This window comes from Mastigoproctus giganteus, chromosome 3 (assembly GCF_048544385.1).
Source record: "Mastigoproctus giganteus isolate SK-2022 chromosome 3, ASM4854438v1, whole genome shotgun sequence".
In the NCBI taxonomy this organism is placed as follows: domain Eukaryota; kingdom Metazoa; phylum Arthropoda; class Arachnida; order Uropygi; family Thelyphonidae; genus Mastigoproctus; species Mastigoproctus giganteus.
This window is the reverse complement of record NC_143577.1, coordinates 40,640,989-40,657,692: the sequence shown is the minus strand read 5'-3', so window position 1 is coordinate 40,657,692 and position 16,704 is coordinate 40,640,989. Positions and strand designations below refer to the sequence as shown.

At 37.3% G+C, this 16,704-nt stretch overlaps 1 protein-coding gene across 1 annotated transcript in view; it reads right to left on the bottom strand.

The window, feature by feature from the left end:
- LOC150087900 (uncharacterized) overlaps positions 1–16,704 on the bottom strand; it is a 216,144-nt gene that overhangs the window by 22,496 nt on the left and 176,944 nt on the right. The window contains exon 10 of the mRNA XM_090369957.1: positions 5,567–5,740. Within this exon, the coding sequence (XP_090226083.1) occupies positions 5,567–5,740 (174 nt within the window). The remainder of the gene's footprint in view (positions 1–5,566; positions 5,741–16,704) is intronic.

The following is a 16,704-nucleotide window of genomic DNA, read 5'->3' as shown; positions in this document are numbered from 1 at the left end:
GCACTGATTACACTGAGGTGGTTCTTCAGCTCTAAAAATATGTAAGTCCTATCCTTAATCTGGCAAGGATTACTTCTTTTCGGACATCTCTTTCGCTGGACTTCCACTTCTTTAAATCTAGTTTAATTTGATAGAGTTTATTATAAGTTTGCTCGCTCCATAGTTTTTGCCATTGTTCCTTGCTGTTGGCTTTGCCTGTTATGCCTGTAGTCTGTATATGGTACTTTGATGGTTGAAGAAAGGGTGCCTGTTGCTGTTTTTGCTGCATGGTCAGCTTCTTCGTTCCCTTTAATTCCTGTATGTCCAGGGATCCAACAAAAGATTAAGTTTTGTTTTCTTTTAAGGAGCTTGTTAAGAGTTGCTAGGATTTGTCTCAAAGTTGGATGGAGATTCTTGATGCCGCATGGTATTGCTTGCATTACACCAAGGGAGTCTGTGATGATCAGACTGTTGGGTAACTTTTGGTGCCATATTTGGTCTATTGCTAACTTCACTGCTTGTAGTTCAACTGTAAAGATGCTACATTCTGTTGGGGGAACTTAGGTTTTAGTAGTGTCACAGAAAACTGCTTTCATGCTTACTTTTGTATCAGTTTTCGATCCATCTGTATATATTTGTGTATAGTGTGGATATTTTTCTAGATAGGCAGCATGTAGTTGTTAAAAGTTGTTTCCTGGTAGGGAATTTCTTCCCCAGTTATGGAAGCAGGTTGTTGTTGTTGTTATTTGGATTTTAGGAGCATTAGCAACTAAGGCCATATTGCTCCGGGATATACGGTGGTCATTCCCTGACCTTCCCGCATCCCCCGTATTTGGTGGTGACGGGCTCAAACCCCGGTCTAATCAAGAAGCGTGTGCTGCGCACTGCTGCTCCTTCCCACCTGGCTACGGAGGCGCCTATGGAAGCAGGTATCACAGAATGGTGATATTGTATACCAGGAGATCTTGGTGCATTTTGTATGGCAGATAGCTTGTTGTAATTAAGAGACCAAATTGGAAGTAGCTCCTTGATGCGTATGTTTGCTGTTGGAAGTATTCTGTACATATTTTCCCATATTGGTGCATATAATGTTTTGTACACAGGATGATTTGGAATAAACTTTATTTTAGCTGCATAAGATAAAAGTAGTACTTGTCTTCTGAGGTGGAGTGGTGGTTCATAGGCTTCAGCATAGAGACTTTGAACCGGAGAAGTATGATACGCTCCTAGGGCTATGCATAGTGCATTATGGTGTATAGGGTCTAACCATCTTAAGGTGCTGGGTCTTGCAGAGCTGTAAACTGGTGCCCCATAATCGAGTCTGGATTTTATCAAGGTTCTATACAGATGTAACAAAATGTACCTATCTGCTCCCCGTGTTGTTGCAGATATAACTCTTAGAATGTTCAATTTCTTTAGATAGTTTGTTCTAAGATGTTTTATATGATCTAAAAATATCAGTTTCTTATCAAGAGTTAGTCCAAGAAAAATTGTGCTGGATGTTACTGGGATTAGTTGTTATCCTAGCTTTAGTTCTGGATCTAGGTGTAAGTTTTTTTTCTGTTTTTTCTGACAAAACTGTATTCAATTGTCTTTTGCTTAGAGAGTCGAAAGCCATTGTTTTGGGTCCATGCTATTACTTTATTGATTGCAGTTGGCACTCTGTTGTTCGCATATTTTGCGAGTGACAAGAAATACTGAAATCGTCGACATAAAATGCTGCATCTACAGTACTTGGTATTTTTTTGGCTATTGAGTTGATTTTTATGGCAAACAGGGAAGCACTGAGTACTTATCCCTGTGGCACTCCTTGTATAAAGACCTGCAATAGTGCGGTTAATATCCTAACTTGGAAAGTTCGTTGTTGCAAAATATTATGGATATATATGAGATGAGATGTCCTCTCATCCCAAAGTTATAAACGTCTCTAAGTATTCCATATTGCAATGCTGTGTTGTACACCTTTTCTATATCAAAAAATATCATAACTAGATGTTGTTTATTTATGAAAGCATTTCATATGTTGTTTTCTGCTTTTATCATTAAGTCTAAAGTGGACCTGTTGTTTCTGAAACCACACTGAGCTGTATTTAGTAAGTTATAGGTTTCTAAAAACCACATTAGTCGAGCATTTACCATGTTTTCAAGTATTTTTCCAAGGCAGCTAGTTAAGACTATTGGGCGATAGTGATTCGGATTTGTGGGATCTTTATCTGCTTTTGGAAAGGCTAAGGCTACTGTGTGGCACCATTGATTCGGAAAGGAATTTCCTAGATATATCCTGTTATACAAGAACAGCAACAATAACAATGATTTCTCATCTAATTATGGTACCATCATGTATACTATCTCACCTGGACCCACTGCACTTTGCCTTGGCTGTGAAATGGCTTTGTGATGTTTTCTGAGAGTGAAAGTTTGTTATAGAAATTGTTACATTTACTGGAGAAATTCAATTTATATGTTTCTGTTGTTGTTGTTATTTGGTTTTTAGGAGCATTAGCAACTAAAGCCATATTGCTCCGGGGATATGCGGTGGTCATTCCCTGACCTTTCCGCATCCTCCGTATTTGGTGGTCATGGGCTCGAACCCCGGTCTAATCAAGAAGCATGTGCTACGCATTGCTGCTCCTGCCCACCTGGCTACGGAGGCGCCATATGTTTCTGTATTTGCTTTATTTTTGGAAAGCTGGTTCATAGGAGCTACTGCTTGATATTTTTTCAAAGGTTCTACCAAAAGCATTTGCTATGTCTTCAGGCTTTGCTATATCTTTTCCATTCCATTTTATAAAAGGAGGAGAAATTCTTTGGTATTTGTTGTTTATTTTATTTATTTTGTCTCAAACCTTCTGGCTGTATATTTTTCTAGTAATTGTAGATACAAAGCAAATCCAAGATTCTTTCTTACTGATCTTAGTAATGTGTCTGACATTTGCCCTTGCCTTTTTAAATTGTATCGGGTTAGTTGTGGTAGGGTGTCTTCGGAAATTATTCCATGCCTTTTTTTTCTCTTGTTTTGCTAGATTACATTCATCGTTCCACCACAGCTTTGGATGTATGAGGAACTGAAGTTTTTGGTATTGTTAGTTTTGCTGCATGGAGGAGTTTATCAGTTACATATTTCACTGCTTAGTCAATTGAAACCTGTTATATTTGTTGCTCTTCTAATATGTCCAGTTGCTTATATCTTGCCCAGTTTGCCTTATCTAATCTCCACTCTGGAGTTCTTTCCTGTTGACAAGGGGTCGGTCTGTTTAAAGTAAAATGATCAGTCTGTTTAGTGGAAAATGATCACCACCTAGTGGATCGTTATACCCACTCCAGCAGAGGGTATAATGATGGAGTGCATATCGAAAGGCTATTGCTGTACTAGTTCCTGTGGGTACGTATATCTGTGGGTGTCCTGTCATTTAAGAGTATAAAGTTGAGCTTATCTAGTAGTTTTTCTAGAATTTGACCTCTTTTATCTGTTTTCATTTCCCCATAGAGTATGATGGCCATTTATATCTCCCATGATACATAAAGGAGGTAGAAGTTGAACTACCAGGTCTTCTACTTCTGTATGACTTATCTTGGTTTGGTGGCAGGTATGCAGAGGAGATTGTTACGTGAAAGTGTACAGCAATACATACTACTATGACCTCTAGATTAGCCTGCAAGGGAACCTGTTAGGTAGGTATACTGGAGTTGACTAAGATTGCTACTCACTATGTGCTGTACTGTTGGTAATCCTGTCCTTTCTGTATATATTGTAATGTTTTAGTGTTATTTTATTCTGAGCTTTAAGATATATTTCTTGCAAACATAAGACTAATCAAATTGTACTGTGACAGGAGATTGTGGAAATCTTCAAAATTGCTGTGAAATCCTCTACAGTTCCAATGTGTAAAAATATATTCATTATTTGGTTATGTTAGTATTTTCAACTTGCCTTAGGGTTTTCTGATTTTTGTCTTCGCTTTTTAGGGAAGTATGGCTTCCCGGTATCCATCTCTCCTCCTTCTGCAAAAATTTCTAGTATAGTTTCATCTGTCCGATTCTTTTCTTCTACTTCCATGTTGTCCATTTTATTCCCATTTACTTCAATGGTTCTATCTTGTTTTGTGGATTTGGTGGTTTCTCTAGTTGGTGTTATTATGATGGGCGTGTTTATTGCCTGGTTTTGGGTCAATGAGCAGTGAACATGCCCAGTCTGAAATGGATTTTTTTGGTGTGATCATTACTTCTGTCTGCATTTCTATTGTTTTATAAGTTTGTGTTACTTGTGCATACGATAGTCTATTTATTCGTTGTGGTTGTATTTTTCTTTTAGCTTCTTGATATGTTACATCATTTTCTACTTTATATTTCTGTATTCTCTTTCTCTCTTTCTCTCTTCACATTCTTTTGAGTAGGCATTATGTTCTCCTCTGCAGTTGGGACAACTTGAATTTTGCATTGTACAATCATTGTTATGTTCTGACTTGCATTTTGCACATATAGTGAAATGCTCTGCATACTGCTTGAGAATGTATGTACTTCTGACGCTTAAAACACTGGACAGGGTTTGGACTGTATGATCTCAGTGGGCAGTTTAGGTATCCAGCTTTTACAGTTTTTGGAGTGTTGAAGGTCAGAATTATATCCCTTGTTAGGATAATTTCTCCATCCCTTTTAATTGTTATTCTTTTGAATTGAATAACCCCTTGATCTTTCAGCTCTTCTCGGATTTCACCTTCGGAAACATTGAGGAGGTCCTGTTCTGTAACTACTCCTTTCGAGGTATTCAGGGTGGAACGAGGAGTAACTGTTATTGGAATATCTCCAAACGTTTTTGCTTTCATTAAATGCTCCGCTTGTTTTTGGTTTGTCATCCCTACTAGTAGATCCTCTGATTTTAGTCTTCTGACTGTTTTAGGGGAATTAGCTCTGCTTTCAAGAGTTTTTGGATTCGAATCATTCTTGGAATGAATAATTAAGAACAGCGGTGCGACTAGAGGGAACATCTGTCTTTTGTCACTTAGCTGTATACTTGAACCCATTTCATCTAGTTTGCATAGCAGAAACATGGTCTGTGCTTGCCATGTTTGCTCCTTTTAGCTCTTGGCAAGAGGACTTTTCTGCCAAGGTTTCTGGCCCCCATCACGGGGAGGCAGGAGCAGTGCCACTAAAAATATATGAAAAAGGAAAAGAAAGGTGAATTTCCTTTCTGTGTTCTGACTTGTAAGTTTCAAGTAAGAACTGTTTGAGAAAAGGACAAACTTAAAAATAACTTTATTCACTTATCAAGAGCACTCTATAAGTTTCAGTAGTATTGCTTTGTCTCGAAAAATGCTTGGCACCTGGGCCGTGCCACTCAGGAAGTGACTGCATTTGCATCATTTAAAATCCTACAGCCATCTTAATAGGAAGTGATGTCATTTGGCTCATAAAATTTTTGTTACCAATTGATTTTACTTCAGTCCGAAAATGTAGAAGGTGCCGCCATAGATGTTTTCACATCAAAAAGCACATTTGGAAATCTAAAAGCATAGTAAGAAATCCTCTGAAACAGTTGGTAATGATTAGAATTATATTTAAAATGGTAATCAACTAAGAAATACTTTACCATTGTACACTGCAACACCACATCCTCGACGTGCAGTAGGTAAAGAAGTCACAGGTTCCCATGTGTTTGTTGTTGGATCATACCTCTCCACACTGGTGAGACAACTCCAAGAATCACAACCACCAACTGCATATATGTAGCCACCCATACATACAACTCCAGCTTGATAACGACCTGCACAAATTAGTTAAAATAGCTCTGTAATACAAACAATGCAAATACATGTTTCTTTTTTTTTTTTTTTTTTTTTTTTTAATTTTCTTTTTTTTATTAAAATTTCTTTAGGTCACTGAAGGTTCTGAGGATATCTAACCAGAAGGAGATAAATCGGAACACAGCTCATTTCCTAAGCTCTGCTTGTTGGAGACTGATTGGGATCCTGCCTCAGACCTCATGTTCATTTCCTTGTAAGGAAGGGAGCCAGCTATATGGTTGCTACTGACCTCCTGAAAAATTTGGGAATGGGCAGTCAATATGGGACTAAACTGATCAAAACTGGATAAAGCACAAGCTGAACCCCATCACTACAGAAGGAAAAAAACAAATGATACTCATAACAGCTGGGATATTGGCTTGTTCAACAAGATCCCTACACTGTGCTTATCAAGGAACTAGGACACAAAGTGCTAAATACATTACTGAAATAACATTAAAATAGGTACCAACAATTTTAGAAGCTTAAATGATAAAGAAGTGAAATTAGTAGAAGAATAAAGTCAATACATCATTATAGCACGTACCAAGATGATGAATACAGAGGAGCTGCAGCTAAATAGTAATTATAAATGCTCAGTTGAATACTGAAAAACAGATGACACAGAATTCTTTAATATCTTGGAATGAGCAAAAGAAACTAATGACAGGAAAAGAGTAGTATTGGTGGGAGATTTAAATATCAGAATAGGAAATCGCAATAACATCAATGAAGATATTTTAGAAAAATCTGGAGAGAAAGACAAACAATAATGGTTAAAAAAAAAAAAATTTTGCACAAGCCATGCACTCTTAATTACAAAAATGTGTTTCACTATAACAACAATCACAAACTTATATGGACAGAACATAACAGACCTTAAGTAACAATTATAGAAAAAGATCCTGATGGGATAGTTAAATATTCAAGGGAATATAGGGGATCTGAGAGCAAAACTGATCATTTTGTATTGTGAAAATTAAAAATGAAAATTAATGCCAAAAATAAGAGGTATAAAAAATGGTAAAATGAACAAAAATTAAAAAGCTCTCAGATTTACTGGGAACAATTCAATAATCTCACACATGATGCTAACCAGACTTTAGATGAAGAATGACAAAAAAATTTGAGAACTTTAGTGGAAGTGGCAAAAGACATGGGGGGGGGGGAATGACCGTTCCAAAAGTTAAGGAGGCAGTCAGAGTAAAATATCACGAGCGTCCACTATACAAACTTGAGATCATACAAACAAAAAGTTTCTGACAATGGAAATTACATTTATGAACTCATAACTCAATCTTACAAAGATTTGACTCCATAAAGCAGTACCTTTTGAAAGTAAAATGGGTAAGAATAAAATATTTTCAGCTTTTATGTACTGTACTCAACATAAAATTTAGTAAATACTATACATGCAGTTAGATATAGGACACTATTTAAAATAAACTTATCAAACATAAGTGATGTAAACAAATTACCAACAGTATCTCCGTTAGGTAAAAGTGAGTAATTTCTGTTCAGGATAGTTTAATTTATTGACTGTGGAAAACTGCTATTCTTTCCAAAGTGACTTCATGTTTCCAATCTAAATAAGAAACTTTTTTGATAATTTAATTATAGCTGCTTTATAAGGTGAGAAGAGAGGTTAGTCACATTGCAATTTTTAGAGGTTAACCGTGAATAAAACTAATCAAGCCTTATTGGAATATAAAGAAAAATGCAATAAGGCTAAGTATTAAATAGGCTAAATTGAAATAACTTGAGAAAATATAGAAAATACAAGGGCTGTTTAATAAAGAATGATTTTTTTTTTTTTTTTTTTACAACATACTTTGATTTGGTTTGGGTTTTATTGGCGCATCAGCAACTAAGGCTATAATGCGCCAAAACCAGGTACTACTTTGATAATCCTTTTCAAAATAGTCCCCATTTGATGAAATGAACTTACTCCAGTGTTTCTGCCATTCTTCAAAAACATGGTATAAGATACGATTTTGAGAATTGCCTCTGATGTCTTTACAACTTCTGACAACAGGAAATGTTTTCCTCACAGCGCCTTTAACATTGGAAATAAAATAAAAAGTTTTAAAAATAAAAAATCGCAGGGTGCAAGTTCAGGGCTGTAAGGTAGATGAGGAACACATTTGACATTAATGCTGGCCAAGTACTTGAAAATAGTATGAGCAATGCTAGGTCATGCAGCATCCACTACCTGCATGCAGTTGTGGTCATTTGTAATGAATATGATCCTCCAAAGTATGCAGTACAGTTCTATAGCAAGGTTCTAACAGTTGTATGATGCACAACGTGCTGGTAAATCATTCCTTGAATATAAAAAAAAAAAAAAAAGATGACCATAACCTTTCCTGCAGAAGCATTAACTACCTGCAAGCTGTGCTATATGGAAGCACAGATTAACCATAACATTTCATATGCTTCAGCTGATGTTTTCTTGAAATGGAAACAAAACCTTAGAGCAGCGACTATTCCTCACATGTCACATCCACTGTTACATAGGCAAAACTGAACAAACTTGACCAACCGCCAAGGTCGGCTTTCCCAAAAAATAAAGTATATGATATCAAAATTATTTTTTGCATCCAGTTCCTTGATCACTGCATAATAGTAAACTATCAGATTGGTTAGACAGACCACTCTTTAACAAATTCATGCCATGATTGCAGTATAACTACATTTTTTTTTTTTTTTTTTTTTTTTTTTTTTTTATGTGAACCCCAAACACGAGAGGTATTAGAATCTATAGTACTTAGTACCATGCTTGGGTTGGAGATTGAGAAGACGAAAGAAGATATCTGTTGACATTGGACTTGAACTTCTGTAGATTGTAATTTTCAGGAAATACATATGAAGGAAGGTTGTTCCAGAAAATGGCAGTTGAATGAATAAATGAGGAAGATGAAAAGTTGGTTCTGTGGGTTTGAAGTTGGACGGTAAATGGATGTTGGCTGGTGGCGGCACATGTTTGGACTGTTTTGAAAGAGAGAGCGGGAATTATAGAAGCTAATTCAGAAGAACAGTGCCTATGGAAGTATCTGTAGAAGAGGCATGCAGCAGAAACAGTGCGTCTATGAGACAGCAAGTGGAGAGACTCTGTTAGAGATGAATCATTAATTAACCTAACTGCCCTCTTCTGAATGGAATCAAGAAGCCTGAGAGAGGTTTTGGGGGCACCACCCCAGATGTGGGAACAATATTCCATGGCAGGGCGGATTTGCGATTTATACAGAGTGAGCAGCTGTTTGGAAGAAAAGTAACACCGAGAACGAAAGAGAAAACCAAGTTTTTTAGATGCAGAGGAAGCAATATTTGTAATGTGCTTGTGCCAAAAGAGATTAGAAGTCAGGGTAATCCCCAAAAGAGATATATCCTTTTGCCTAGAAATTGGAGTGTCACTAAAGATAAGCATAGGAGCAGAAGAATCCTTTTTGCGAGATATAAAACAAGACTGAGTTTTAGAAGGGTTCAAATCAACTAAGTTGTCTTTGCCCCACTGGAGAATTACCTGAAGATCGGCATTTAAGGAATTGGTAGCAGATTTTTGAGAAGTTGAAGCTGATTGAGCAGGACAAGGTTTCTCAAAATGGAAAGTTGAATGCAATGTGCTATCATCGGCAAAACTATGGATAGGATTTCCAGTCAATGGAAGAAGGTCATTGATATACAAGAGGAAAAGAGTGGGGGAAAGAACTGAACCTTGGGGGACACCGGCATTAGTGGAGAAGTTAGAAGACAGAGCCATCAACCATCACTCTCAGTGAGCGATCAGAGAGAAAACTGGATAACTAATTACTAAAAACAGTTGGCAAACCATAAGATGGGAGCTTGTTTAGAAGACCTTTATGCCAAACACGATCAAAAGCCATTGAGATGTCAAGAGCAACTACTTGTGTTTCACCGAACCTTTCCATTGAATTAGTCCATAAATGGGTAACATAAGCCAGAATATCACCAGTGGATCGACACTGACGGAATCCATACTGGTGATCGTTGATCAGACAGAAGGTTTCTAGGTAGTTTAAGAGTTGGCGGTTAATTGATTTCTCCATTACTTTAGAAAGAGTAGAAGTAATTGCAATGGAACGATAATTGGATGGGAGGGATTTGTCCCCCTTATTAGGAACTGGTGGATATGAGCAAATTTCCAAGCAGAAGGAAAAACACCTTTAGAATAAGAAAGTGAAAAAAGGCGGCAAAGAATAGGAGTAAGTTCAGGAGCACAGGTTTCGAGAACAAGTGGAGAAATACCATCAAGACCTGGAGCTTTCTTAGTATCGAGATTCATCAAAATCCTTCTGATATCCTTTTGACGGAAGACCACAGGAGGCATTGAATGGAGTGTGTTGGGAATGGTGGGAGGTGTTTTACCAAGATCATTAATACATGCCTGTCCAGATGGTCCTGCATTACTCCTTTAACTAGTGATTCCATTATTTTCCTCTGGAACAGACATTATACTAACAGGTCTGTAATTACTTGTGTTGCCTTTTGATCCTCTTTATGAAATGGGGATACATTCAAACATCTCCAGACCATAGGGATTTCTCCTGAATTCAAGGATGCTCTCATAATTATGGTTAAGGTCTGCTTACCTCCTTTTCTGGCTCTATCAATATAATTGGACAGATTCCATCCTCCAAGCGCTTTTTTTTTGTCCAGCTTCAACAATTATTTTTTGGTTTAAAACTAAGTTGTGGGCTATAAAAAAATTTTTTAAGAAAGGAAAGTGCAGACGAAGATGAACTGAAGACGAGGAATCTCGAAAGTCGCTCGTGCGCGACTATTAGCTTCTATTTTTCTTCATTTAATTTAATTTGGCAACCATAGAATGGAAGGTGCACTTTCCTTTCTTAAAAAATTTTTTTATAGCCCACAACTTAGTTTTAAACCCATGATCCCTGTAAGTTATTAGAATCCTATAATCACTATGTATGTGGTAAAACTCTCCACCAGCTAAGCGGATTACTATGAGGTGAGTGCTGAAAATTAAGCTAAGCTATACATACGATCTAGTTATTACATTACAGCACATAAGGACTCCTTAAAAAATCAAGAGCCAATTATTTTTTGTTAAAAACTCACAAACTCCACCACTTCTCTTTCAGTTATCACAGCCATTTGGCTCCTCGTTAGAGTTTGATAAAATTCAAGCATCCCTAAAGAATTCCTCATGTGTGAATGTAGATGCAAAATACCTATTCAATTTGTCTGCAACCTGAGCAGGGTCATTAACAGTTAACTCTAGACATCAAGTAGTCCAATATGATTTAACCCCTTCTTTCTACTGTTAATATTAAATTATGTTCTCATAACCTGCATTAGCTTGCCTAGCTTCCTTTGTGACTTGATTACAGACTAATTTATATGTACCATAGGCTTCTGTATCACCTGATAATTTATATGCATATCATGCACTTTTCTTCTCTGCCACATGTTTCAACAGTTCATCTGTCATCCATTTAGGTCTAAACCTTGAACAGTATTTCTTTGTTGGTATGAAAAGCCTAGTAGCTTCTTTGATTACTTCCCCGAATACGTCCCATTTAGAATTTGCTGTCGATAAATTGGACCCACTACAGAATATTTAAGAACTGTTTGAGACAATGTAGTCACCCTTACGAAAGCAAATGCCTTTCCCTTTGATCTTGACAGTAGTGATATCTTTAATTAAAATCCACATTAGTACACTGTGATCACTGCCACTCAGTAGGTCTTTTACCTGCAAATTCTTAATGCATGAAGAATCACTGTTGATAACCAGATCAAAATCATTGCTTCCTCTTGTAACATGTGGCTGTAGAAAACATGTCATCTGATAAATCCACAAAATAGCTGTTTAGTATATTCATCACAGTCATTAGGCCAATAACACACTCCTGCTCAATTTTGTTTTCCCAGTGCTTATATCAATGCCAAATTAACTCAATGTTGCACTTGTCACACACGTCAACTGGATGCACTGCCTTAAATTTAATATGCATCTTAACCCCTCCACCTGTCCTGTCCTGTCTGTATACATTGTACTTCCCATATTCAAATTCAGCATCACTTATGTCTGAATGACACCATGTTTCTGCTATTTCTACAAAGTCTGCATTTGATGACCTAATCAGTACTTCAAATTTATTTACAATGCTTCTGGCATTAGTAGAGGCATGCAATGCAAGAAAGCAAGCTTATGCAGCATCAGTCAAAAAAAAAAAAAAAACTTTCCCATTTCACCTATTCATTTGCTCCAAATGTTTGTCCAGTTCTACCTTGAATTTCTGTAAGCTATCAACTTCCACAACTACAGATGGAAGTTTGTTGTTGTGGAAGTTGATAGCTTAAATAAATTCACGGAAGAATGGAAGAGTTTTTTTTTTTTTTTGCTGATGCTGCATAAGCTTGCTTTTTTGCATTGTATGCCTCTACTAATGCTAATATACACTAATGCCAGGAGCATTGTAAGTATATGCAAGTATACATGCATATGTTCTTACTCTTAGTTACCCTAACACAAGCCCATGTATTGGTTTGTTCCATGATGGCCCATAGCAGGAGCTGAAGTCCCAGTTTATTAGGCTGTTTGCCTATACTATACTTCAGTGACGTTTCAGTTATCTTACCGATGCCCACTGGCAGATCCAGATAAAAATGATAGGGGGGGCACCAAATGTGAAGGGGGCACCATTTTGTGCCTTGTTTGTGCACAAACAAGGCACAAAATAATGCACAGAATAAAACAAATACCACACACTGAAACGTAATACGACACTCAAACTAGAATGGCAATCACATCAGCATCAGTTTTGCCAACTGTAGTCAGTTGAAAATAGCTGAGCCACAATGCAAAAATAGATAAAATCCTGTTATCAATGAAAAAAGGGAAAAAAAAAAAAAAAAAAATTTTTTTTTTTTGTAGCTAAAGGGAATTTAAACAATTGGCATATATTCTCTGAAAAACAATAGGGTGGGTGGGATGCACTCCTACCCTGAATCTGCCACTGCCGATACCCATCACCAGACCATGCTATTAGGGAAACTTTAATGTATAGTAATGTAGGCAAACAGCCTAATAAACTATATTATTAATTTCATGTGGTATAAGAGTGGTATTAATATAATAATAACCTTAATGGAAAACAACCATGTAGCATCCTTCCCTAACTATATTGGATCAAGGTACGGACCAAAAATAGTCCATCTCATTCACAACTTCTTCCAACTACTACTTCTTCATAAAAATGTTCAGAACCTCAGCAAGCGAAAGCAGTGAATTCAGGAACAGAAAATAGACCAGATACAACTGCCTCCAGTCCACCTGAACCAGAAGCATGGTCTGATGATGGGTATCAGCAAGATGTTGAACCAGCCTGCACACCAACCCTGATATTCAGAGTACGGTGACAAAGGTCACCCCAGGCTTCCACAACAAGAACCCCGGATCACAACTTGGCACTATCCTATTGGCTAATGGAGTTAACCACTCACCTATAAATTAACTGCTGGCAGCACCTCTTGCATGTATGCACATCAGGTTTCTGGGAACATTGGCAAGAGGAGTCTGTCAGCAGGTAAGAATTTAATCTCTTTGTTTTCACCTTAGATTTCCTGTTTTCTATTGTAACGGTAATTCAAAACTAAATACTTTAGAATCTTACTTTGCAAATTGTAATTGTGATATTGGTAATTACAATTGTAAAAATTTGGTAATTCTAATTGTAGTATTGGTAATTGTAACTGTAATATTCAAAATTTGTAACCTTTTCTATTTCCTGTTTCCCCAACAGCATGGTCTGATCCCAAAACATCACTTTAATGTATAGTAATGTAGGCAAACAGCCTAATAAACTATATTATTAATTTCATGTGGTATAAGAGTGGTATTAATATAATAATAACCCAGACTATTGTTAAATAATGCAAATTTTTTTTATGGTGACTTCTAAACATGAGTTATTAGAACCTATAGTATTCTGGTATTTTGTGTGGGCAGTTGAATATTTGGAAAACAAGAGATCCTTGTTGCAGATGAGATTAAATATACCTACATATGCACAGCTCTTGAGTTATCCCTCCATAAGAAGTAAATCAGGTGCTGTAAGATCAGAAGAACAAGGAGTCAGCCATGGCACCTCCAATATGAGAAATCAGGAGGCCTGTTAAGACTTTGCATAAAAGATTCATACATACCTACTCATGTTGTATAAAAAATTGACAACATAAGTCAACATATGAACTCTGGAATCATGTCATGGTAGCATTCTGCACTGACTGAAATTGCCTGGCCATTTTCAGTTTTGAAAAAGAAGTGGCCAAAAATCTTAAAGCTCAAGATAGCATACCATGCCTCGTGCTTTGGTATACGAAGTGGCAATTTATGAACTTATTGAGAACTGATAGCCCCGTTAAGGTTAATTCTGTTTTACACATCACCACTGAAATCAATATCATCATGAAACTGTGCTGCATCACTCACTTTCTTTTCAAGCTCAGGTATTATTGTCTGCTTTAATTCCATGAAATGCATTCAGAAATTTCGTCAATTCATTTTGTTGTCTGCACTAAGTCCTTCAACAACTGCCATTTTGTAAGAGCAAAACTTTTGTGTGTGAAAAATATGCCTCACAGCAGCCTTTGATAAATGTAGCATATTGGCACAAGACTGAATAGATTGTCTGGGACTCTGTTCAACAGACTAGCAAACTCACTCTGCATTCTTAAGTGTATTTACAGCACATGGAGCTCACAGTGATATTGTCTGTTATGGCATTGGTGGTTTTAAAATTGGCTACCCAATGAAAATGCCTGCCTTAACCTTCTCTGTAATAAGTGTTGGAAATTTCTCTTGAAAGTATGTGAATGCAGGACCGTTCACTTCCAAAGCCTTCACAAATTTTTTTTGACCCCCAGTTTGATGTGGAGTGGTGGAAGCAAAGCTTTATTTAGATCTACCAGAGGTTCAAATGTCACATTCTTCATTCCAGGTGTTAATGATTTTCATTGAGGCTGACTTCTCTTCTCGTAGTGCATATCCTTAGCACGACTATCCCACGTGCAGAGAAAGCAACAACGTTTAGTTGTGTAACCCTTTTGTAGTCCTCATAAAGAGGCAATTACCTTTAAATCACCATATCTGCCACTCATACTTCTAATAGTGTACACCTAAGAGTCTGTTCTCTATGTTTACGTATGTTTCTTTTTTGTGGACGGCACATGCAAGAGGTATTGAAGGCAGCATATTTTCATTGTGTAAGAACACAGCCTTAAGGCTAACCTTAGAAAGGTTTATGAATAGTTGCCATTCCTCGGGAAAATACCTCATGTTCATTGCTGCCATTAGGCCATCAACATCCTTACACTGATTTCATCTTCTGTTTGATAGAATTTATCATAGTCTTTATTTCGAGTGTAGAATGTTGTCACTTTCACAGAATGATCTAGAAGATTCCACTGTTGTGGCCTCAAGGCCAAAGGCTCTGCCTTATTATTTGGCAGTTCGAGATCCCTCGTGAGGTCATTAAGCTCACTTTCTGTGATCTTATTTGGATCTACCAGAAGTTCAAATGGCATGTTCTTCATTCCAGGTGTTAATGATTTTCACTGAGGCCAACTCCTCTTCTTGTAGCACATATCCTCGGCACGACTATCCCACTTGCAGAGAAAGCAACAATACTTAGTAGTGTAACCCTTTTGTAGTCCTCATAAAATGGCAATTACCTTTAAATCACCATATCTACCACTCATACTTCTGATAGTGTACACCTAAGAGTATGTTCTCTATGATTGCATGTCTCTATAGTTCAGAATGATAACAATTTGGACAAAATGATGGATCCCTTGATGTACACAGCTGCTGTACTTCGTATATATCAAGTTGATGTTCATCAGTGTACAAAAAAATGGTCGGTTTGTTCAAGAATAGGTAGCACTTCACAGTGAGGCACAGGACGAATTGCAGATGGTGTATTTGGGTACATCACGGTCTACTTTTTCTTCATTGTCATCCCTTTTCTAATAGGAGGCACCATACAGAAGTAACAGTCTGTGACGTGATTTGTTGCCCCCCCCATATCATGGGCATTGCGAAAGGCATAAAATGTCCCTTTCAATTCACCCACGCTTTGAGTTTTGATGAACAGGTAGTCCTGGCCACCTACTTTACACCCGAAGTACAAGAAATAGGCCTTTTTCATGGCTTGAGTTAACGGATGATTTCTTGAAGCTAATGTGACTTCTCCACATAGATAACAAAAGTCATCTGGACTATTCTTACCTAAGTGTGGTACTACACTTAGGGTGGTAGAAAATGAAAAAGACCTGGGAGTAATTGTGCAGTCAGATATAAAGTTTTCTGAGCAATGCAGACAGGCTGCAAGAGCAGGTCATGGGGTTTTGTTAATCATATACAGGAATTTTGCTAACAGGGAAAAGGAGGTGATTATCCCTTTGTATAAGGCAATGGTCAGGCCAAACCTTGAATACTGCATACAGGTCTGGAGGCCTCATTTTAGGAAGGATGTAGATTTGCTTGAGAGTGTACAGAGAACGGCAACAAGACTGGTGAGGGGAATGAAGGGATTCTATTACTGAGAGAGGCTTAAGTTCTGCAAATTGCAGCAACTGGAGACTAGGCATCTGCGAGGTGATCTGATTGAGGTGTATAAGGCCTTGAATGGGTTGAGCACACTGAATTCTGATGGGATTCTTCCACTTGTTCAGATTATGAACCTAAGGGGGCATAAATTCAAATTGAGGAAAGACAGATGTAGAATAAATGTGCAGAAATTTGCCTTTAGCCAGCAGGTGGTTAATTGCTGGAACAAACTTCCATTTGTCGTTGTGGAAGTTGATAGGTTAAATAAATTCAAGGAGGAACTGGACAAACGTTTAGAGGGAATGGTTGTGTGAATTTTTTTTTTTTTTTTTGCTGATGCTACATAAG